Raw genomic sequence first — 23,542 nt, forward strand, 5'->3', positions numbered from 1 at the left:
GAAGCTTGAGGATGGCTGTGCTTGTAAGTGGGGCTGAAATATGAATAATGTCTTGTGAGAACCAACAAAGGGAGTCAGCTAAATGTGATAAATGATGTACCTCTGGAGCCCTTTGTGGCAGTAAGATTGAGGTTAGAATCATAGTAAATTGGTATTCTCACGTGGAAGTGACATAGCTTAGAACAAGAACACAGACTTAAAAGATGCCTTTCGACTGGAGGGCTGTGCTGCCGTCCGCCTGGGCCCCCTCCCTACACTTTGCCCCCTTGTAATGTTTTTGTTATTCCCCGCTCACCAGCACGTTTTTGGCAGCAAGTTCGTAGGAAGGCTGATGGAGGAGAGGACTTGGAGAGAAACGGGAAGCGCTCTGTGAAGCAGTCTTGGGAGGTGACTCGATAGCGACTCTGTGTTAGATTCTCTAAACCAACCAAGGAGTGATTGGACTACAGAAGGATCTGCTGATGAGGTGTTAGATTTTACAGAGGTCCTAAATGGTTCATTACCATTGTCTGCAGCTGGAACTCGCTCTCACCTGCCTAGTGAAATTCCTTTGCTTGCGGTGGGGGAAATGTAAGGAGCGGATCTGCCGGAACGCCTATCGCAGCGCCGGCCGCCTGCAGACCCCCGCCCCGACAGGTTGCTGTACTCAGAGGCGCAGCCCAGCGTGGCTTGGCTCCCCCCCTTCCCCCTCCCTTTTGCAGTTGACTTTGTGCAGGAGCTGCTTCACTTTTAAAGTGACAGTGTTGTATTTTGTATTCTAGTGATAAAGAATGTTAGTGGTAAAGAAGGTTTTAGCGTTTTGCGAGCGAAAATCCTGGTAATGCCTTTAGCTTTTGATTATAATAGATCTTAAGAATGTAAAAGTTAATGGGTAAGACAGTTTTGATAGGTTTAAGACTCACAAGGGAAAGTAAGGGGAATGCAAGGGGAATACATAATGCTAATACTACCAATGGTAACCTGGGAACTACAGACCTGTCAGCCTGACCTCAGTGCCAGGGAAACTGATGGAGCAGGTTATCTTGGGGGTGATAAGAGCGCACCTGAGGGATGGCAAAGGGCTCAGGTCCAGCCAGCATGGGTTTAGGAAGGGCAGATCCTGCCTCTCCAACCTGATCTCCTTCTATGATCAGGCGACCTGCTTGGTGGATGTGGGGAGGCCTGTGGATGTGGTCTATCTGGACTTCAGCAAGGCCTTTGACACTGTCCCCCACAGCAAACTGCTGGCTAAGCTGTCAGCCCATGGCTTGGATGGTAACACTCTGTGCTGGGTTAGGAACTGGCTGGAGGGCCGGACCCAGAGAGTGGTGGTGAATGGTGCCACATCCAGCTGGCAGCTGTCACTAGTGGTGTCCCTCAGGGATCAGTGCTGGGCCCCATCCTCTTTAACATCTTCATAGATGATCTGGATGAGGGCATGGAGTCAGTCATCAGCAAGTTTGCAGATGACACCAAGCTGGGGGCAGATGTGGCTGGGCTGGAGGGCAGAAGGGCTCTGCAGCGGGACCCTGACCGCCTGGACAGATGGGCAGAGTCCAATGGGATGGGGTTCAATAGCTCCAAGTGCAGGGTGCTGCACTTTGGCCACAGCAACCCCATGCAGAGATACAGGCTGGGGTCGGAGTGGCTGGAGAGCAGCCAAACAGAGAGGGATCTGGGGGTGCTGATTGATACCCACCTGAACATGAGCCAGCAGTGTGCCCAGGTGGCCAAGAGAGCCAGTGGCATCCTGGCCTGCATCAGGAATGGTGTGGTCAGCAGGAGCAGGGAGGTCATTCTGCCCCTGTACTCTGCACTGGTTAGACCACACCTTGAGTACTGTGTTCAGTTCTGGGCCCCCCAGTTTAGGAGGGACATTGAGATGCTCGAGCGTGTCCAGAGAAGGGCGACGAGGCTGGTGAGAGGCCTTGAGCACAGCCCTACGAGGAGAGGCTGAGGGAGCTGGGATTGGTTAGCCTGGAGAAGAGGAGGCTCAGGGGTGACCTTATTGCTGTCTACAACTACCTGAGGGGTGGTTGTGGCCAGGGGGAGGTTGCTCTCTTCTCTCAGGTGGCCAGCACCAGAACAAGAGGACACAGCCTCAGGCTGCGCCAGGGGAGATTTAGGCTCGAGGTGAGGAGAAAGTTCTTCACTGAGAGAGTCATTGGACACTGGAATGGGCTGCCCGGGGAGGTGGTGGAGTCACTGTCCCTGGAGCTGTTCAAGGCAGGATTGGACGTGGCACTTGGTGCCATGGTCTAGCCTTGAGCTCTGTGGTAAAGGGTTGGACTTGATGATCTGTGAGGTCTCTTCCAACCTTGGTGATACTGTGATACTGTGTGACATTAATGGGTGTATGGGAACAATGGGAGTAATAAATAATGGGTAATTATAATAAGACTTAAGTAATTAAAACAGAGTATGTTAAGTAATTGGTAATTGTAATTGAGTATAATAAGTGGTTAATATAATGGAACATTATAATGGGAATAAGTTTGGAATAATTTTAATAGGATAAATTGTTTGTAAGTTTATAGGTTAATAATTGCCTTTTAGGCTGACTGACTTAAGGCCTTTTTCTGTATACCAGGGTATTTTAAAGGAGCTTCATGTAATGTAACATCTTCCTTTTTCTCAGTGTTATTTCAATGGTTTAACTTTTCTTTTATTTTATGGATTTCTAGCAATTAGCATAGTTAAGGTCAGGAGTTCAGAATAGGGATGTTATAGGACGTTTTGGGGTTTTTCTTTATAGCACTGGTAATGCCTCAGGATAGGAATCGTGTCAAGATTTAAAAGAATGGAAGAGTATTTGTTATAATACACTGGCAAAGTTAATATGGCAAAGATGACTGGATTCATTTTTCACACACACACATACACACTGAGATTTCATTTGTAGCATGTTAGATTAGCTACTAGCCTTCTACAGCAGATACATAGAAAGAGGTGACACTTCAAAAAGATGCCTGAATACAGGCCAGTATCAGGAACAGTGTGGCCAGCAGGACAAGGGAGAGTATTCTTCTCCTGTACCCAGCACTGCTCAGGCCACGCCTTGAGTACTGTGTCCAGTTCTGGGCCTCTCAACTCAAGAGAGATGTTGAGGTGCTGGAATGTGTCCAGAGAAGGGCAACAAAGCTGGTGAGAGGCCTGGAGCACAAACCCTATGAGGAGAGGCTGAGGGAGCTGGGGTTGTTCAGCCTGGAGAAGAGGAGGCTCAGGAGTGACCTCACTGCTGTCTACAACTACCTGAAGGGAGGCTGTAGCCAGGTGGGGGTTGGTCTCTTCTCCCAGGCAACCAGCAATAGAACAAGGGGACACAGTCTCAAGTTGTGCTGGGGAAAGTATAAGCTGGATGTTAGGAGGAAGTTCTTGCCAGAGAGAGTGATTGGCATTGGAATGGGCTGCCCAGGGAGGTGGTGGAGGCACCATCCCTGGAGGTGTTCAAGAAAAGACTGGATGAGGCACTTAGTGCCATGGTCTAGATGACTGGCTATTGCTGGGGGATGGGTTGGGCTGGCTGATCTTGGAGGTCTCTTCCAGCCTGGTTGATTCTATGATTCTATTAAAAGGTACCATTGCAGTGACTTTACCCAGTGGGATCAAACATATCAGATTTGTGAAGCCAGATAAACATGTAACTTTTAGAATCACACAATTGTATTGTCTTTTGTGTTTTATTCCATAGAATTATTACCCCATTATCTCTTTTTTAACCTTTGTATAATGGGCCTATTAGAAATATATATATATAAGGAAAGGCTCTTGACAAACAGAATAACCAAATTAAACTTTATGTTAATATGTATGTAACATATACAACAAGAACAACAAACAGGGAATACAAAACAACTTATTTGCAACAGTTGATGAAATAACAATAGATACTAGCAGCCAAAATCACTACAGCAATGAATAGGCAAACATTCAGCAGTGAGAGAACAATCATTTTGGAGCAAATTTGATTGACCATCTCGACTACCTCGCACTGAACCATCTAACAAGGGACGTGACTTCTCTTCCTAGAAGTAAAGTCTTGATCCTTTTGGAATCAACCAAGTAAGTTAGAACAGGCCTTTTAGCTTTAGTAATACCAACCTCACTGGTTGAGATGGAGTGTGAGCAGGTGATTGTATGGGACTCTTCTCTCTATCATGTGGCAAAGGCCTGACAGTCTAGGAGTTAACAACATTGGAATATCTCACCCAACCAAGGGAACTTCCCACTTGTTTGACTGTGGCACTTCAGGGAGGGGAAGTTACCATCATTTGACTTGCTGGAAACACAAGATCTGGGAACGAGTCTGGGATTTGGCTCTGGCTGGTACCAGCTGCTTCTGTTTCCATCTCCATCTCGAGCAATATGTATGTCTGTAGTACCTTGCAGTCCAGATTTGGGACTGTGCATGCACAACCTCTCCCCACAGAAAGTACTAGTGAGGGATCTGGGAGGTTGTGCATGTTGCAACTCCAGGTTGCGCAGGCACTGTTTCCCTCCGAGTCTCTGCCATAATGGTGTGATGCATGCCAAAACTAGAAACCATCGTGTGAAACCAGGCCCAGCAATCCATTAGAGTTTGATTTATTGAAAAATTGGGTGTTGGCATAGGAAAACTAATCAATATGAGTAAGAACTATAGTATTAACCAGCAGCCCATTTTAACTGTTATTGTTTATCTGCTTTTGCCTGCGTATAAAGCAAACATGCATGTGCCAAGTAGAAGGAGGTGTGGAAACCAATATTCCAATCACATGTGCTAATCTCAGCTTCAGCACATCATGACATCAGATTGGAAAGTACAAAAAAACATAGCTGTTTTGCTTTTGGTATTGCTAAAATGGAGTATAAAGATTTACTTGTTATGCTCTTTTATCTAGCTACAGCTTTATTATATATTGTTGTAATTGTCTAAGGAGTTGTTTCCTGTGTCTGAACTGATGTATGTTCTAGGCTGTGTTCCCTTTGCAACCGACCAGGGAAAGCATTAAGTGACTTTTGTTAGATGTTGATTCAGGATGTCATGCTACCTTGCAAAATAGAGCTGCAACTGACTTTCTGTTATTGATGCATGGACACAGATGTGAGGAGTTTGAGGGAGTGTGTTTTATGAATCTGTCTGATCATTCAGTTTCAATACACAAGAGCATTTAAGGACTTGTAGATGGACTCTTGCACCTTAAAGAAGAAGATACCAGATGGCTTGATGGTTTGTTTAAAGGTTGGGGTCTCACAGGTGTTGCGGAGGGGGATTTCTATACCTACGCCTATTTGGTGGAGGTGAGAAATTAATTTGAGGCGATATAAATTTTATATAAAAATATAATTTATTAAAATTAATATTTAGGAGCTCTCACCACCCCCAACCACTGTGTATTAATATTTAGTCCGGTGCAAGATTATGAAAACAATTTAGGATCGAATATATACAGGGATTTGGTTATGTAACTAGCAGAACATTCAAACTATAAACAGAGAAAGGAGTTTCCCCTTTGGCTTAATGCTGCTTGGGAGCTTATGCTATTGGCCCAGTAGAGGGGGCTGAAACTCTTCCTGCTCTATGGCAGAGACAACTTATATTACAGAGATATTAAAGCTTTACTTATAAGTGTTACTAATCACCCTCCGGGGTTGTGTCGCAGCCTGTGCCCAATGTCCAGACTTCAGGGGATTTGTCTGTGGACTCTGTGAGGCTGGAATCTTCCAGTCTTGAGGGGAAATAGGTGAATCTTCCCAGTCTCTGGGGTCTTAGGTTTTTTTCTAACCTTTGTTCTCCTGGTGTGGGATGATCTCTGCCGGTGATGCTGCTGTCTTCTTCTGGATGCTGTGTCCAGGGATTATCAGCTGGCAGGATTACAGGAACAGGAGAAGAATGTCTGTGCAGTTGCTAGCACGATTCCTTCATGGGTTCAGGCCATGTGTATGTGTGCAGACAATCCAGAAGTCTGCTTCCTGGTTATCTCAGCTGCAATGGCTTTTACCAGGCAATAAGCAGCAGGCATGCAAAGTGTGCTAGGCTGCTGGGAGTCTGAGCTCCACAGATAAAGCAAGATAGCTTGCAGATATGCGCAGCTGGTTTAGGAGGCTATCGGCTCCTTCTATATATAAATGTGCAGGCTTAAATGAGCTCTGCATCTAAGGTACGCAGACAGATTAGCTGCAAATGACTCAAAGCATGAGGTCTGTGCCTCTGAGCATCGGAGCAATGTAATGGCATCCAAGCGTGTGGGTCAGGGCAGCAGGGCACTGCAGTGTGGGTCAAAGCTGCGCTGTAGGCAGGGCCAGAGAGCTGAGCATGTGGTTCTCCTGTGCATCCCTCTTTATGGACTGTGGGCTGAGATTAATGGCCTCTTTGGCCACTAGAGTGACCAATCAGGTTGGCAGTTAGCCAAACCTTACCATAATAGGCAGGAGGCTTTTGTCTGGACTCTCCCAAATATGGGGATCACATGGATTTGCCCCAGGGAGACACAAGCTGGGTGTGTGTGAGTTACACAACCTGTTTACAGCCAGGGGTCCTGGTAGAAAAACATGTCCAGGCATGCATAGGCATAAAGAAGCCTCTTTTGGGGCCTACAGGCCCTCCACGGCAACAAGATGGGTTCTGCCTTTAGTTAAAGTAGGGATTGTTGTACTTCTTGTAATTATCACTGTTCTCCTAATGCTACCCTGCCTGACTGGTCTGCTGTAAAGAGCCCTGAAGTGTATAAATCAGTTTGTGTTTGTGGTATAAAAACAAAAACAGGGAATTGTAGGAATCAAAAAAGAGAGTCAGCTAAATGTGATAAATTATATATCTCTGGAGCACATCCTAAGTGCCTCATCCACCTCCTCCCTGGGTAGCCCATTCCAATGCCAATCACTCTCTGGCAAGAACTTCCTCCTAACATCCAGCTTATACTTTCCCCAGTACAACTTGAGACTGTGTCCCCTTGTTCTATTGCTGGTTGCCTGGGAGAAGAGACCAACCCCCACCTGGCTACAGCCTCCTTTCAGGTAGTTGTAGACAGCAATGAGGTCACCCCTGAGCCTCCTCTTCTCCAGGCTAAACAGCCCCAGCTCCCTCAGCCTCTCCTCATAGGGTTTCTGTTCCAGGCCCCTCACCAGCTTTGTTGCCCTTCTCTGGACACGTTCCAGCACCTCAACATCTCTCTTGAATTGAGGAGCCCAGAACCAGACACAGCACTCAAGGTGTGGCCTGACCAGTGCTGAGTACAGGGGAAGAATAACCTCCTTTGTCCTATGGCCACACTGTTCCTGATGCAGGCCAGGATGCCACTGGCTCTCTTGGCCACCTGGGCACACTGCTGGCTCATCTTCAGCCTACTATCTACCAGTACCCCCAGGTCCCTTTCCTCCTGGCTGCTTTCCAGCCACTCAGTCCCCAGCCTGTAGCACTGCTTGGGGTTGTTGTGGCCAAAGTGACATAACTTAGAACAAAGAACTGAAAGTAGCCTGTGTCAAGACAACCAACACCTCAGTATTACCCAGTAAGAATGTTAAAAACAATATTTTACTCAGTCACATAACTTGTAGAATTGCCACTACTTGTAGCATGGCATAAAACAAAGCCTGATGTTATAGTAATTAACAGCTATGGCTTTGGCTATTATGTTCACATATTCTTGTGTTGCTGTTATTGTGCCTGTCACTAACTAATATATACAGCAACAATTTCTAAGTCACTTGCAAAGCACTTTAACAGTCTTAAAAACTCTGGTTATCAATTCCTTTTGCATTTGTTTCAACGCCATTTACTCTGGGAAGGAGCTTGCTAATCAAATAACATCATGGACCTATAAAACCGTGAAGGAGAGACCTACTTGTTACCCTCAGGGGACTGAAGGTGTGCAGAGGATCAATTCAGGCTGCATTTGCAGTTATATGCCAGCATGAAAAATGTTCTATATAAGGAGAACAAGATTAGAGACAAGCAGGGAACTGGAGAGGGCCTGCACAGGATCTTCCCACAGGGAGTGAAGCTGCTGATCCTCCAGAGATGCTTTATGAGCAGAGTCTGGGGTCAGGCTCTTTGTTAAATGTGAAGGCTGGCTTGTACCGGCATGTGAAGTCAGGGCAGAAGTATTGCTGAAGCTGCCCTCTCTCAGGAGGATTGCCTTGCTATAAATCAACGTGGTGAATGAATAAGCAGCCATGGTAAAAGACTTGCCCCAAAACAAATGTCTCAAGATCAGCTGTTGTGGCCAGGGAGAGAGCTTTTGCTCCTTGACACAAGACTAGTTTGGGGGGCTTGTGCGGCTGCATGCCAGCTGTTGGGAGGTGCCTTAATGTAGGACTTAGTGCTGCATGCCTGGGGCTGCAGAGCTGTTTGTGCAGCCCAATGGCCCAGGGCTGTGATCCTCTCTCAGCTGAACCCCACACAGAATGGCTCTCTGTGCTCCTGCATGCAAAGGGTATGCGGCAGTCCTGTTGTGCAAGTTTGCTGGGAAGGTGCCTCCAAAACACTTGGGGACCTGCTGCAGCCTTCATGGCATGGTGGCACTAGGAGCATGCCTCTAGCAGGAGCCACCCCGAATAGCTGTGCAGAACAGGGCTATGGGAGACAGGAGTCATTCAGGAGGCGGCAAATGCTTGCATTCAGCTATCCTGGGGTGACATAAAGGAGTAATCAATGAGTATTGTTTGTGATGTTTGAGGGTTGAGAGGTATTTGGAAATATCCTGCACTGACTCATTACAGTGCTCCTTACTGCCTGCTGGGCTTGTTTTGAAAGCCCTTCTGGAGTGACTGAAGTGCTAATTGGAATAGGAGGGTTGGCCACGGGGAGCTTTTTGGGCTGTGCAGGGAAAGGTCTGGTTCTCATCCTGAATTAAACAGGTACTTAAATGTAGCTCTTTGTACTCGCTGGTTGAGGGACAGGGTGAACAATTTTCTGGTTTAGGAACAGCAATTCTTTAAATACTTTAGTTAAAGCTTTTTGGCTTAGTTTTGAATCGCTTTGGGAAAGCACAAACACAAAACCTCATTAATTTCGTGCATATGTTCGAAGAGACACTTGCGAGCCACGGGCAGCCCTGCTGCCTGGCGGTGGCAGAGACGGAGCGGTGGACTGATTTAGCTGCCTGTAGGTTTTCACTACTTTGGAGCAAAGGGCAATCCAGGAAGCAAAACCTGATGTTTCCCCTGGAGCATTAGAAAAACAGTATGGAAATTCAGGTGGCTTCAGGGACAGAAATGGCCCCAGTTTACTGGAAGGCACAGGACAGAAGGATGCTAGTGCCCTGCTGGGGCTCCTACTGTAGCTCCTACTGTAGCTGCAGCTCTGCGCTTGCTCAGAACCTTGCTTCCAGATTCCCGACGCACTCATCATAGGTCTAGATTTGGCTTTCATGATGTAGTTACTCCTCCTACTGCTTCCACATCTGTGGCACTTTTGGGTTGTCAACAGGGCTGTGCCTTGGTGGTATGCAGCAGTCCTGGGGCACAGAGGTAAAGAGAAGCACCACAGAGGTTGGATTCTTGACCTTCCCACATTGCAGTGAAGCAATTGCTGCTGCCAGCCTGTCACTACAGTGCCAGTGCACTGCTAAGGCCACTCAGCATAGCCTCTGGAGAAACAGGGATTCATCTGTGTCCAAAGAGCCCATCAGCACCCAGCAGCTGCCCAGAGAGGGCAGCCTGCTCTCCTCTCATCTGGCACCTTCTCTTGTGTTTAGCGAGGCCTTTTTCTTGGAAACATTTGCAGTGCTTTTTTTGCAGCATTCATCATGTTCAACAGGTCACCTTTGTGGTTGGTTTTTTGTTGTTGTTGTTTTTAAATGCTATGAAGTTGAAAGTACATCAGGGCAGCAGGGGCCACATCACAGAAAGCTCTTTCTCCTCACACCCTTTCTTCCTTTTTCTTTTCTTTTTTTTTTTCATTTGAAACATATTCTACCTTTAAGACACCTAGAGCAATCAGTCTGTGGCAGAACAATATCTTTCTGGGTCATTCTGCATTTTTATGTTTGTTTGTTTCTGTTTTTTTTTTTTTTTTTCCATCATGATCACACTTCTCAGATAGGGACATCTGGGAAGTTCTTGAGTGGAAGTAGAGGAGATGCACCAGGCCTCTGAATGCAAATGGAAGTCAATGTTTGTGCACTGGTGTTCCCCCAGCTGTTCAAAAGAGATGTATTTGTACTTTTGTAAGCAAAACTCTCCTCACTGATTGGCAGAGTGACTTACTGTCAAACCCTGAGATTCCCTACTGTCAGAGGCACTGAAGGCAGGAAAGAATAGACTATTATTTGAGATTGGCCCAGAATTCTGAGGCTGTGCTTATGTTATTGTGTCTTGACATCAGATGCTTCAAAAATTGCTTTAAGCTGGAGATAAATGTGAGCTCATGCCATTGCTGTTAGAAACAGTGAGAAAAACATTCTAGGCCACTGAAAGCTGTACTGAGCCTGTGCTGGCTCCAGCAGGGTGATGTCTACACTGAGCACTCATTCGCGTGGTGGAGAGGCCAGCCCTGGGTGCTGGGCCTGGGACCTGCAGGCTTACAAGTGGAACACTTGAAGCAGAGGTGAAGTCTGAGTCTGGGCTCCTCCCGAGACACAGCTGTTTCTGTCCAGATGGTGCATTGGATTTTCCTTTGGGAGTCCTGGCTAATTAAAAAGGCTTTGATGACAGCTGTGAAGGTAGAGGTGATGTCAGGCTATGATGTGATAGATGGAGAAATGGCCTTTGGAGTCCTTGAGCCTGAGACATGGGGATGAGAGCCTGGTATGATGAAGCCATGGAAATTCTCTCCAACTCCTCTACTAGCTATGAGAGTAGGCAGCCTGGCTTGCCTCTGTGGCCTTTTAAGCTACAGTTACAGCAAATATGCCAGGTGACAAGGGCACAAATGAAAAGAATCTTTAGGAGACTTATAAACTGTGAAGTAAATCCCTAATGAGATCAGTTGACATCACTAGGCAAGTCCAAATCTCTCTGTAACTGTCAGTGTACCAAGAAACTTTCCCCCTTCATACCAAAGCTTCCTTCCAAGCAAGGAGAAATGTGAAGGGCACAATCCTCACCAGAAGAGGTGTACTCTGCTACTTACACCTCTGCAGTTCTGGTCCTGTGTTCCTACTGCAGCAGTAGGATACCAAAGGCTAACATCTGCCTACAAGAAGTTACCAACGCTCCCCCCAGGATGTGCATTGCCGATCACATGCAGGCATGGTGACACTGCTGATATGCTGGAGTTGGGAGCTGAGAGTTTGCATCAGACCAAACATCCAATTTCCTGTCTTGTTTTATAGCTGTGAACAAGTGGACAATAGGGAATCAAAAGAATGGCAAAGCAATGCTGCAGGACTATGTTTAAAAGAGGACGGGTGTGTTATCACCACAAAAAATTAGAGTGGGTATACAGCTCCAGGAGGCTTTCCTGGGATTCCCCTGGCCTGATTCAGGCCAGGTGCTTAGCTTTCCAACCATTGCAATTGTGACTACTGAGTCAGAGCCTGACTCAGAGCACATGAAGGCAAATTCTTATTTTTGTGAAGAAAATTGTATTTTCAGGAAAACCCAAATATTTACTTTAAAAAAATGTCACCATCATGTGAAAAATATCAACTGTTTTGCAGCATTTCAGCACATCTCACGGTGCCTGCAGTCTGTAACCTGATGATTTATGTTGCTTAACTGAAGCTAAGGAGAGTTTTGCTGTTTGGTGGGGGATGGATTAGGCCCAGAGAGGCTGTCTGGATACCACTGTTTATACACCTTCCGATGTTTTCTGAGGTGTTGTTTCTGTAAAGTTCAAGAAAGGCAGGGAGCAGCTTGAAAGAGTCCAGCACAGAGCCACAAAGATTCTGAAGGGAGTGGAACATCTCCCTCATGAGGAAGTGCTGAGGGAGCTGAGGCTCTTTAGCTTGGGAGAAGAGGAGGCTGAGGGGTGACCTCATTCATGTTTATAAAGATGTGAAGGGCAGTGTTGGGAGGATGGAGCCAGGCTCTGCTCAGTGATATCCAATGACAGGACAAGGGGCAATGGGTGCAAGCTGGAGCAGAGGAGGTTCCAGGTGAACATAAGGGAAAACTTTTTAGCTGTGAGGGTAACAGAGGCCTGTTAAGACTGCTCAGAGAGGTTGTGGAATCTCCTTCTCTAGAGACTTTCAAAACTCACTTGTATGTGTTCCTGTGTGACCTGCTCTAGGTGATCCTACTTTGGCAGGGCAATTGGACTTGATCTTTTGAAGTCCCTTCCAACCTCTAACATTCTGTGATTTCATGAAAGCAAATTGTGTTCCCTTCACCCAGCTTGTAAGTAAACCTTTGCAGGGCTACTGAGAACTGCCTTTTGTGTATGTGGTGTGTGGGCAGAAGCTGACAGTCAGTGCTGGGAGTCTAACCACCCCTATCCTCTGTCTCCTGGGACTGAAAGAAGAGTAAGAGGGATTTCACTGCATCTGTGGAGCCTCAGAAACCTTGACTTGCCAATAAGGAATTTGTTTGGTCACCTACAGTTATATTTATAAATTGTATCCCTCTTTGGAGTGAGAAATCAAACTGGAGCTGTCCCTTTTGTATAATGCAGCAGTTAGTTAATTCTACTCATGTGCGTACAAAGGATTGTTTCTTGCTGTAACGTGGGAGGTTGTCACTCAGAATTAACACAGACTATGTACAATTGGAAAAAAAAAGATTTTTGGATATATATTTTATTTGACAGTGGTTTAGAATATCATACAGTAAACAAGATTTCTGTAAAAGTTAATTTATCCATAGTGGTGCGATTCATAAAAATAGTTGCTCACTTACAGCCTTTCTGTGACTATTAATACATGGAATTATATTTATAGAGATAGAGCTGTACAGGGTAAATTCACAGCTAACACTACACAGAAATATTATTTGGAATGGGGTTTAGATGATGTGCTGTCTTCACAGGTTATCGATTACAGCCGCATAAAGCAATTACTGCACAAGGAGTAGCTGTGAACTGTGCAAATTAGAGTTTATGCAAGCATAATCTCAACTGTTTTCAGATTTCATTGTTTGCTTTCTTTATACATAAAAATAAGATACTGGGACGTGCATCTACACTACAGAAGCCTTGTCCAAAATCAGATTCAATAAATTAATGGCAAATTATACTGCATTCTAGTTCAGGGGATAAAGATTTTTTTGTTTTGTGTGTGTCATTAAATAAGAGTTTTATAAACAGCTACATCAGCTTGTGCTTTTTAAGAAATCATAAATGGATTTTTCTCTCTTTAAAAAAAAATAATTGTTTGGAAGCTGCAAAATCCTTGACTTGAGGCTTTTCAAATAATTGGACAGGAAGAAACATGCCTATAAATTTCTCAGTCCAGTGCAATGTTTGAGACATAGAGTAATGTGCTAATTTCTCAATCTAATTTGTCAGCAGAGCATGTGAGGAACTAAGATTGCTAGAGAACATTACTTTTTAAATATGAATTTTTGACAGTACTTAGCTTCATGATTATTATTATTATTTTTTTTTTTTAATCACCAATGCATTATTGCCCAGGATTTTGTTTGAATTCTGACAGACAGATAAGCATATGCACACTTACACAGACACACACACGTCTTTGTAAAACAAGATCATGACTGAACTTGGAGTTATTTCCTGTGAAGGCAGACTGGAATGTTTACCTGGCACTTAAGGCTTGAAATTCAAAAGAGACAAGCAAAAAAGACCAAAAAAAAAAACCACCAAAACAACCGAACCCAAAAAAGAGAAAGAAAAAAAAAAATGGAGGGAGGGAAGAAATGATCAAATGGAGACCATTATAAAAATGGAAATACATCAAATTTACCGAATGAGGACACCAACAACTGTACTTCAGAAACCAGTCTAATCATTGTTAACATGTGCCTGAGAAGCACCTGCTCTGCCAGACTGAAGGATGAAAGGTGAGTGTCTCTAACTAAAGGCAGATGAGTATGAAACATAGCACTGTTGCTAAGTGAAGCTCTTGCTTTCTGCAGGAGGAAAAGGCCTTTCCTTAAGGAAACTGCAGCTTTTTCTCTGTAGCACTCTTCCTTTCATTGCAAGGGCCTTGCAGACTTCTGGGTTTTGAGCCTGCCCAATTGGTTTGTGTGCTACCTTGCAGGATTTGGGGAACCTGTAACAAATCGCTTTTGAGACTATTTTGCGAATACAACTCCACCCTAACTCCTTTCCAAGGTACAGAAACGTGATTTGCTCACAAAAATGGCAGTAAAAGGTTATCACAGAAACTCATCCACTGGATTCCCCACTCCTCCCGTAGCGCCCAGTGAACTATGCTACAGGGTATCACATGGACTCTCCCAAAGTGTTAACAGAGGAGATGTGTCATGGGTGTACAGTTCCAAATGATGCTTCAAAGAAACCCTTTAACCCCTGTCTAGATATGTCGAGAACAATTTATTTACAACACTTTAGCTCCATGAAAAGATCCACTCTCTGTTTCAGCTTTGCTCCGTGCAGTTTTATTTAAGGCGATGTTCCAGTTTGTGATTGCTCTAACTTGTTCCAGTTTCTTGAGATAAAGTTTGAATGAAATCCAAGTCCTTCATGCAGTGGGGAAAAAAATGCTAAAGCTACACTGCACTCTCCTTCTCTGATGTACTGTCCTTCATTGTTTTGGTTTCTTCCATAGCTGCCAAAGTCCCTACATTGGCACTGGGACTTTAGGGTCGGTTTTAAATCTCTGCGTTGACTGAATGCTTTTGAACTTGTTAGGTACTGTGCACACTGTCATGGGATTGCACACCAATGTTTTCATTCCTCAATGCTTTGTGTGTATGTGTGGTAGTTAAAATAAATTAAAACAAACCAATGTGAGACAAAAACTAAGAAGAATGTTCTGTGTCAGTTTCAGACAGTTAGAGGGCAACAGTCCCTTGCTTATCTGCTCATGGCAGAAGTACCAGACTTCAGGACGCTCGGTAGCTTATCTGAGCCGGGGATTTTCCATGGCCCTGGGGAGACCGTTGCCTTCCGAACTGTGGTGTTGGTGCTGCGAGTGCTTATGGAGTGGAGATGGCCCTTTCTGGGGAACTCGTTGGGTTTCCCATCAGGGTCCCTCTGGCTGTGGTCCATGTCAATTGCAGGCGAGCTGCAGCGGTTGCTACTGTACGTCTTAGTAGCACCTGTATCAAGCTTGCCATGGTCGGATGCTGCAGCTGACTTCTTCTCACTGGTAGTGGTAGATTTGTGATCTTCTCTTTTGCTAAGAGATCCTCCTCTCTTGCTTTCTGGCTTCCTCAGCCTCCCAAACTGTTCATCGCTGGTTTCAGCACACACGTGTTCTCTTGTGCCAGCCTCAATCATAACACCGTGTCCCACCACTTGACTTTCTGAGGTGGGCCTGCCACCATCAATGCTCTTATTTTTGCCTTCTGAATATCCTTTCCAAGAAGCCTCTTCATGCTTTGACCTGTCTACCTTTTTAGGGCTTGCTGACCTTTCTCTTTGTTCTCCTAACCTTTTCTTTTTGTGACCGTTCACCGAAAGCTCCTTTGGTTTCCTTACATCTTGTTCCCTCTTGATATCCCATGTTGGCTCTGGGCTTATCTGGTGAGAAGGATCAGAGGGTGGGGCTATGTGTGATGAAGATAATGGTGAGATTATGTCGTCGAGGGAAAGAGCTACTTCCGGCAGACCTGGGGAGGTGGCAGAGGGAGCGCTCCAGGAGTTTGGTTCGTCTGTTGTAACAACAAAGAGAAGGCAGTTAGGGGGCTGTGCACAACATAGGCATCCGTGATCTGCATTCTGAGCAATGGCAACACCCAAATCACAAACCAGACTCAAATTCCTCTGTCTTAGGAGAGGCGAAACTCCTAGGGAAGTCAGTTGGGAGGAAAACAAAAACAATCTCCACCCTCCCCCTCAAGGAGAAGCAAAACCACAGGGTTGGTAACTGCAAATGTTGGAAACCTCAGTCTGGTTTTGCACAGATTCTGTTTTCCTCCATCTGTGTTAGGTTGTTGTTAAAACGATAAAGGCATGTGCTCAAGAAACCAGAGTGCATCTTTTGAGGCCATATAATGGATCTCTTATCTGGGCAGTATCAGCACTGTTTCTGAGGACAAATGAGAAGGACTTTCTCTCATCTGTTGAACATGTCCCTAAAAGCACACAATAACTGACAAGAGTTTGTAGCTCAGATTAGGTCATCAGTGAATTCTGTCTCCTATTTTTTCTAAGCAGATCTAATACTGCAGTGCTTATGGCGCAGCAGTTCTTACAAGGTACTTACAAAGCTCTGCTTTCCTATCACAGTGTCAGTCGCTGAGTCTCTTGGCTGTGCATCCTGAATTTCTCCTGGTTACTTCGCCGCAACACAATTTGATTGTGCAGATGCTGTTTAGTTTAGCTAAACAGACATCTCCTTTGCTGAAATCTGATGATTTTACTAATCCATTGGTACAGAACAGAGTGTTCCAACATACCTTTCTCCTTCATACAGGAGCCTCATTTCTTTTGATTAATGTTCTGGCAGCCAACGAGTCCATCATGACTAACGATGGCTCCTGTTCTTACCCGTCTACACAGAGGTTAGAGAAATCACCCAACTTGGCTAATGTCATTCCCTATTTAGCACCCGTGCCTGGCTCTGAACAGTATGAGCAATCATCTGTCAGAGATGAAGGACTATCTCGGGAATCCATGGAAACGAGGTGGAGCTCGTGGCAGGAGCCGCATATTTGATGGTGGGGAACATGTAACCTTCTAGCTGAAAAACAAGCTTGGACTCTTGGCAGTTGGGAACAGGGACTGCTCAGTGGTATCAACTGTCATTTAAAAGATCTATTTATTGTCCTTACTGCTAGGGCTGCTATCAAATTATCATGAAGATGCAGAAAAACAGAATGGGTTTTAGTGCCCAGCCTGGGAGCTGCAGCTTGCCTGCCTGAGACAGCACTTTGAAGTTAATAGCTTGATTGAGTGATTGCTGTCTTGCAGACAAAAATAGGAGAGACAATAGTGAGGTAGGTGACCTAAAGGGAGGGTGCAGCACAGTTAGCTGAGGAGCTATTTATTTTCCCAGATGGTGTTTGTCATATGCTTTTGCATAATGAGCATATGTGTGGAGAGGATTAGCATTTGTGAGGGGTAGAAAGTACAAGTTCTCTATAAGACGAATAAACTTTGAGCTGGGAATCTAAATGGGCTGAGGGTCTCAACTGAAAATAAAAAAATAAGATGAAAAAAAAAAGAATCACACTTTCTTACCCTCCAGTTAAGGCTGAGTAATGTACCATCTGCTCCCTGCTTGGAACCTGAGCACGAAAAAAAGGCAAGGAAGGCTCCTGCATGCAGAGTGATCAGCTCTCAGGAGCTTGCATACAAAAAGCGCTGATTCTGCTGGGGTTGTGCTCCTCTTCAGCACTGCCCCTCCTGGTACAGACCTGCAGGCTGTGCCTGATGCGGGGAGGAGCGGCATGTATCCCGGCTCTTAAAGCCAGGGGATTTCATTTTGGTTAACACTTGAACCAGGGACCATGCATAGAGTCCAAGTCACTTTGCTGGGTTCTCTAAAATTGTCCCAGGACTCTCCTGAGCAGCACGAAGCTGCCTGCACGCACTAGCAAAGTCTGTGAGCTAGCACTAAACAAGCCATTTTGGGCCTTAGAAAATTAAACTTGTACTGTTTATGGCACTATCACACCTCTGGAGGGTAGAGATGGTGCCTCACCAATGCATTTTACCTAACTACGGTCTTGGTTCGTAGTTGTCAATGAGATGGTTTCTTCATTGAGTGGCAGTGAAGAGCAGCGAACCATTACCAGATCTTGTGTAAGGCTCTGAGAGCATCTGAAGCTATAGCAATAGCTTGCTGCTTTGGGAAACAGCAGCTGCACACCAGGGGCAACATCAAATGGCCTGGAGCAGCAAGATGCTTTTGGGTAACAACACTGTCTCTGTGTAAAATGTGCCACTATGCCCTAATCGGCTGCTTCTCAGTCAGGAGGCCACCATTCAAAAACAGTGGCAAACACTTCTTGCAGCTTCTCTGAAGGACAATACTATAGCAGTTGTTTGTGAGACACTAAGGGGAGGAGACCTGGGGGTGAGTGGCCTGCTGTTTTATTTCCTAGAGACAATAGAACTGCTTTCTTAACGGACTGCCCCTCTACACTTGTTTTCTTCTGTCTTTTCTATTTTCTTGGAGAGGGACTTTTTGTAAGGGTGTCTGGAGGTTTGAAGCTTAGGGAGAGTAGGTTTAGATTGAGTCTTAGGAAGAAGTTCTTCAGTACAAGGGTGGTGAGACTCTGGAATTGGTTGCCCAGGAGGTTGTAGATGCCTTCTCTCTGGGGGTGTTCAAGGCCAGGCTGAAAGAGGCCTTGAGCAGCTGAGTCTAGTTGAGAGGGGCCCTTGCCCAGGGCAGAGAAGTTTGAGTAGATGATCTCTGAGGTCTCTTTCAACCTAAGCCATTCTAGGATTCTTTTATTTGGAGGGGAGGGAAAAACCACCAAATGCTATAGTGAGAAATCATAGCAGGCTAGAACCTTCTTCAAGGAAAGCAAATCGACATATCTGCCATGTGTGACTGCAGGTAACTATAAATCAGGGCATGCAATGTCATACCTGTTACTGGATTTCTGCCTCTCCAGCAGAAAACCCTAAGAAAAACAACCACTTGGCCAGCTAACCAAGAAGACTTGTAGCCACAGCTTACAGGGAAATTCGGCTGTGGGAGACCCTCGGGTAGGCACTGGCTGCAGTTTGTTTGAAATACTGTTTGACCTTGCTGGGGAGGCACCTACATGGATGGTATTTGCAGGGGCTGGAGGCAAAAGCTGCCCTGCAGCTTTCTTACTCTGGCAATAGAGTACCTGCAAGTAAGAGATTGACAAAATGCATCTCTATAAGGTTTAAGCACCATCAATCTGAGGCAGACAAAGCCCAATCTGTTTTTTCTTTCAAATGAAATGTAATTATGTAGAAAGTCTTCCTCAGTCTTGGTAGATGTTAATGTCAACAAGTCATTGTTGCAATATGTCACTGGCTAGTGAGGAGAACATTGATGTGAGGGTATTGTGACCAACTTTCCTCTAATGTTTGAACATTACGGGAAAACATCAAAATTACTAAAGTGCAGTGATTTAAGTAATTTGTTGCTCAAAAGAAAAACCTTTCAAAGAAAGAGCTGTGCTCAAGCCATAAAGGCTCATTTGGACTTGTTCAACCAGCACTAAAATGATTGCTTTTCCATACCACATAAACAGAAGAAAAATAAGAGTTTTATTCTGCAGAGCAACCAAATGAATGACCTCTCTTTAGGCTTATTCTAAGGTTATAGTTGCATTTTGGAGAGACTTATTAAGATTTTTGGAAGGAAGGTATTTTTTTCTGTAGTTTCTGTGTTAATTGGGAGCATAACCTACTTTTACTATCTGTTACTCCAAAGCATCTCAAAACATTTTGCAAATTTACTAAAGCAAGCAGAGTCAGAGCAGGGATTTTACTTTTTCCTCTTTTCACCTGTTGTCATGGAGGTGTCTGTAGGCCCAAAAAGAGGCTTATTTATGCCTTGTCTTGCCTGGACATGTGTTTTTCTGACAGGACCTCTGGTTGTAAACAAGTTGTGTAAGCCCCCACATACCCAGCTCGTGTCTCCCTGGGGTAAATCCATGTGATTCCCACATTTGGGAAAGTCCAGGCAAGAGCTTCTACCTACTATGGTAAGGTTTGGCTGACTGCCAACCTGATTGGTCATTCTAGTGGCCAAGGAGGCCATTTATCTCTGCCCACAGTCATTAAACAGGGGTGCACAGGTAAACAATGTGCTCAGTGCGGACCCCATTGCAGTGCTCAGCTCAGCTCTGACTCACCTGCATGGCTCAGACACATGCTCTGACCCTCACTTGCAGCACTCAGCTGCTCAGACCCCCATACTAGGATGCCATTGCATAGCTCCGATGCTCAGAGGCTCAGGCCTCATGCTCTGACCCTCATTCGCAGCTCACCTGCCTGTGTACCTCTCTTGCAGAGCTCATTTAAGCCTGCACATATATATATATAAGGAGCCTATAGCCTCCTAAGCCAGCTGTGCACATCTGCATGCCATTGTGCTATCAGGACCAGATCCTGCATTGCCTTCACCTATGGAGCTCAGACTCCCAGCAGCCATGCACACTTTGCATGCCCGCTGCCTACCATTGCCTGGTAAAAGCCACTGCCACTGAGATAACCAGGAAGCAGACTCCAGATTGTCTGCACACACACCCGGCCTCCTAGCCGTGAACAACTATGCCAGAGACAGCATGATATTCTCCTCAAATCCTGCCAGCTGAGAAGTCCTGGACACAGCATCCAAAGGAGCCAGCAGCACCAAGGCAGAGATCACGTCCCTCGCCAGGAGAACAAAGGTTAGAGTAAACCTATTTCCCCAGAAGCTGGGAAGATTTATCCTCTCCCCTCAAGCCGGGAAGATTCCAGCCTCAGAGTCCACGGGCAGAGATCCCTGAAGTCTGGACATTAGGCACAGGCTGTGACACAGCCCCGGAGGGTGATTAATAATTGATAAAGAGTTGTGAGTAAAAGCTTTAATACCTCTGTAATATAAGTTGCCTCTGCCGTAGAGCAGAGAGAGTTTCAGCCTGCTCTGCTGGGCAAATAGCATAAAGATCCCAAGTGGCATTAAGCCACAGGGAAAACTCCTCTCTCTGTTTATAGTTTGAATGTTTGCTAGTTAGAACAAATCCCTGTACATATTTTATCCTAAATTGTTTTCATAACCGTGTACTGAACTGAATATTAATATAGAGTGGTTGGGGGTGGCGAGAGTTCAGAATATTGCATTTAATAAATCTATATTCTTATATAAAATTTATATCTCCCCAATTAATTTCTCCCCTCCGCCAAATAGGCGTAGGTACTGAGAATCCCCCTCTGCAACACCTGTTGGGAAACCAAAGGCAGTATTTGTTTAATAGAACTGCTAATATCCAAGCAACCCACGAGAAGAGATCACATTCAGTTAAAACTGTTGGAAGGATTTAAGAAAGGTGTAGTTTAAAATTTGTTTTTGACTCAGGGAAGTCATCTTACAGCAGGAGAAATTGTTTCTCAGAGGTGTCTATATTTCACGGAAGATGTATCACAGTATCATCAGGGTTGGAAGAGACCTCACAGATCATCAAGTCCAACCCTTTACCACAGAGCTCAAGGCTACACCATGGCACCAAGTGCCACGTCCAGTCCTGCCTTGAGCAGCTCCAGGGACGGCGACTCCACCACCTCCCCGAGCAGCCCATTCCAGTGTCCAATGACTCTCTCAGTGAAGAACTTTCTCCTCACCTCCAGCCTAAATCTCCCCTGGCGCAGCCTGAGGCTGTGTCCTCTCGTTCTGGTGCTGGCCACCTGAGAGAAGAGAGCAACCTCCTCCTGGCCACAACCACCCCTCAGGTAGTTGTAGACAGCAATAAGGTCACCCCTGAGCCTCCTCTTCTCCAGGCTAAACAATCCCAGCTCCCTCAGCCTCTCCTCGTAGGGCTGTGCTCAAGGCCTCTCACCAGCCTTGTCGCCCTTCTCTGGACATGCTCAAGCATCTCCTTGAAGAGAGAAAACATCTCCCTGAACCTCCTGATCTAGACAAGATAAATGAGCTGGAAGCAGCACCATGCTGTGTCTCTGTGGTGGCATTTGATTCAGCATAATTTAGCAGGTGTTTTCTGGGTGGCTTTTAGTTTCCACAAGGTACTGTCATGCAGGTTGGTGGCACTTCTCTATGAGACGTGTAAGAATGACTCACCTACGACCTCTATCACACAACTCCCAGGCAAGGAGTAAACTGCTAAGTGAGTAGAGACACCACAGACAGAAGATCTTGAATGTGTAGGAGGACAGGCAGGAGCTGAAGGCAGCCATTTTGGAGAAAGAGTGATAAGAAGAAAACATCAGGAGCAGAAGTTTTCTGTCTAAAGGATGTTCTTGTTTGAAGAAGAGCTGCCATAGACATGAATTGTTTGCTTTGCTGTGTCAGCTTACACACACTCATTGTGACAGAAAAGAGGGAGCTACTCTCATGTGTCTACTTGCTCCTCTAGTAATGAAATCCTAGTCTTCTACCTGGATCCAGTGTGAAAGAAACCTGGCTTTACTGCTAAAGAAGAGATGCCTGCCTATTCTACTTTCTGAGCATTGCCTAGGTACTAAATCAGAGCAAAGGACTCACCCTACTGATAAGTTTATGTAATTTCCTGCACTATTTATGCTTACAGGCTGCCCTCCTAAGATTCTGTCAGATCTAGTCTTGCTGTGCTACTCTGTTCTGCCAAGATCTCAAGTTAAGAGTGGTTAGACCTCAGATCTGTGTCTAGGTTCTCCTTTTATATCAAAATGTTTTAAAGAGTTGCTTGGTAGTTTAGAACACAGGATTTTTTATCAGATAAAACTAACCATAAAGTGCAAATATTAATAGTAATGTTAAACCAAAAAATGACATAACAATTTATTGCTGCAGTACCCTAAATTCTCAATGCTTTTGTAATTTCAAGATTATGTGAATTATGAGCAATACATTCAAGTTTTGAATGGTTTCAGAAACCCAAATGAAGTATTTCCTGCAGTGTCTAAGCTGCTGTTTTCATATCTTTCCAGAATTGTTGTCCTAGGGAATCAAAGAGTTTTTGATTAGATAAAAAGCATGGTGCTTTTTGTCTGAAATGATACATTGCCAGAAGGTGGCAAACAGTTCTTACAGATGCTGCTATCAGTGAAAATGGGACAAACTGTCCCCTGGTGAGTAGCCAGTTATGTTGGCAGTGTTAGACCAGGAATGCATTTGCCTGTTTCTCATTGTAGCTTGATGTGTCTGTGATGATCTTGATTGCACTGGTGTCCTGCAGCTCGTCTTTAACACTCTCTAATGAGAGACATTTCAGAATATTTAAGGAATCTTTAATCTTTCATTCTGGAACTTCCAGAACCCAGGCATACAACACCCTTTATCTCCTCAAATAAATGATTCTCTAAAGTTCTGATGTTTGGAAAAGCTCTTGGTATTTTCTGTTTGTCTGTCAGCCTCATGCAGGTGTGACAGGATAGGCCACCCTTTTCACTAGCCTCTCCACCTTACAGGCTCCCTGTACCTCTGGCTGTGAACTTGCACCTACTATTTATTCAGTACTCCTATGCAAATGTTTCACTACAATTACATTTTGCACGGCTCCCTTTCCACTGCACTTCACTGTGTTCAGATCCATCAACACCAATAGCACTGGAAATAAACGCCAGTAACTTTAAGTGCCTCCTGCTCTGATACTGTTCCATTTGCTCAGTCACCACGGGCACACCTAGGCAGGACAGACTTCTCATTGCTAGCACTGCCCTCACAATTGTTTTAAAGCTATGATGGCAGTGTATGATGGGTGCAGATTTTTATTTTGCCATATAAACTAATTTTTCATCATCCTCCTACACATTCAACTAAGTGATCAGTTTGGTACTGTGAAGTTTTGGTTTTGATGCAATGCAAACCTAATCTAACAGCTTGCTATCTTAGCGTAACCACACTCATTATGCTGCTTGCCTGTTTATACTCAGTAATGGCACAAGGACTCTGAATGTTCATAGTCACTTGTAAATATAATTTTACTT

General features: G+C 45.0%; 1 protein-coding gene and 1 long non-coding RNA gene across 3 annotated transcripts in view; one reads left to right on the forward strand and one right to left on the reverse strand.

Annotated features, from left to right (window-relative positions):
- The window catches only part of LOC135174901 (uncharacterized), a 41,453-nt gene that overhangs the window by 16,396 nt on the left and 1,515 nt on the right, over nt 1–23,542 (forward strand). The window lies entirely within an intron of this gene.
- MAGI2 (membrane associated guanylate kinase, WW and PDZ domain containing 2) overlaps nt 12,623–23,542 on the reverse strand; it is a 760,890-nt gene continuing 749,970 nt past the window's right edge. The window contains 1 exon segment of the mRNA XM_064142561.1: nt 12,623–15,639. Coding sequence (XP_063998631.1) covers nt 14,840–15,639 — 800 coding nt within the window. The 3' untranslated portion in view covers nt 12,623–14,839.

This window comes from Pogoniulus pusillus, chromosome 4 (assembly GCF_015220805.1).
Source record: "Pogoniulus pusillus isolate bPogPus1 chromosome 4, bPogPus1.pri, whole genome shotgun sequence".
Classification (NCBI taxonomy): Eukaryota; Metazoa; Chordata; class Aves; order Piciformes; family Lybiidae; genus Pogoniulus; species Pogoniulus pusillus.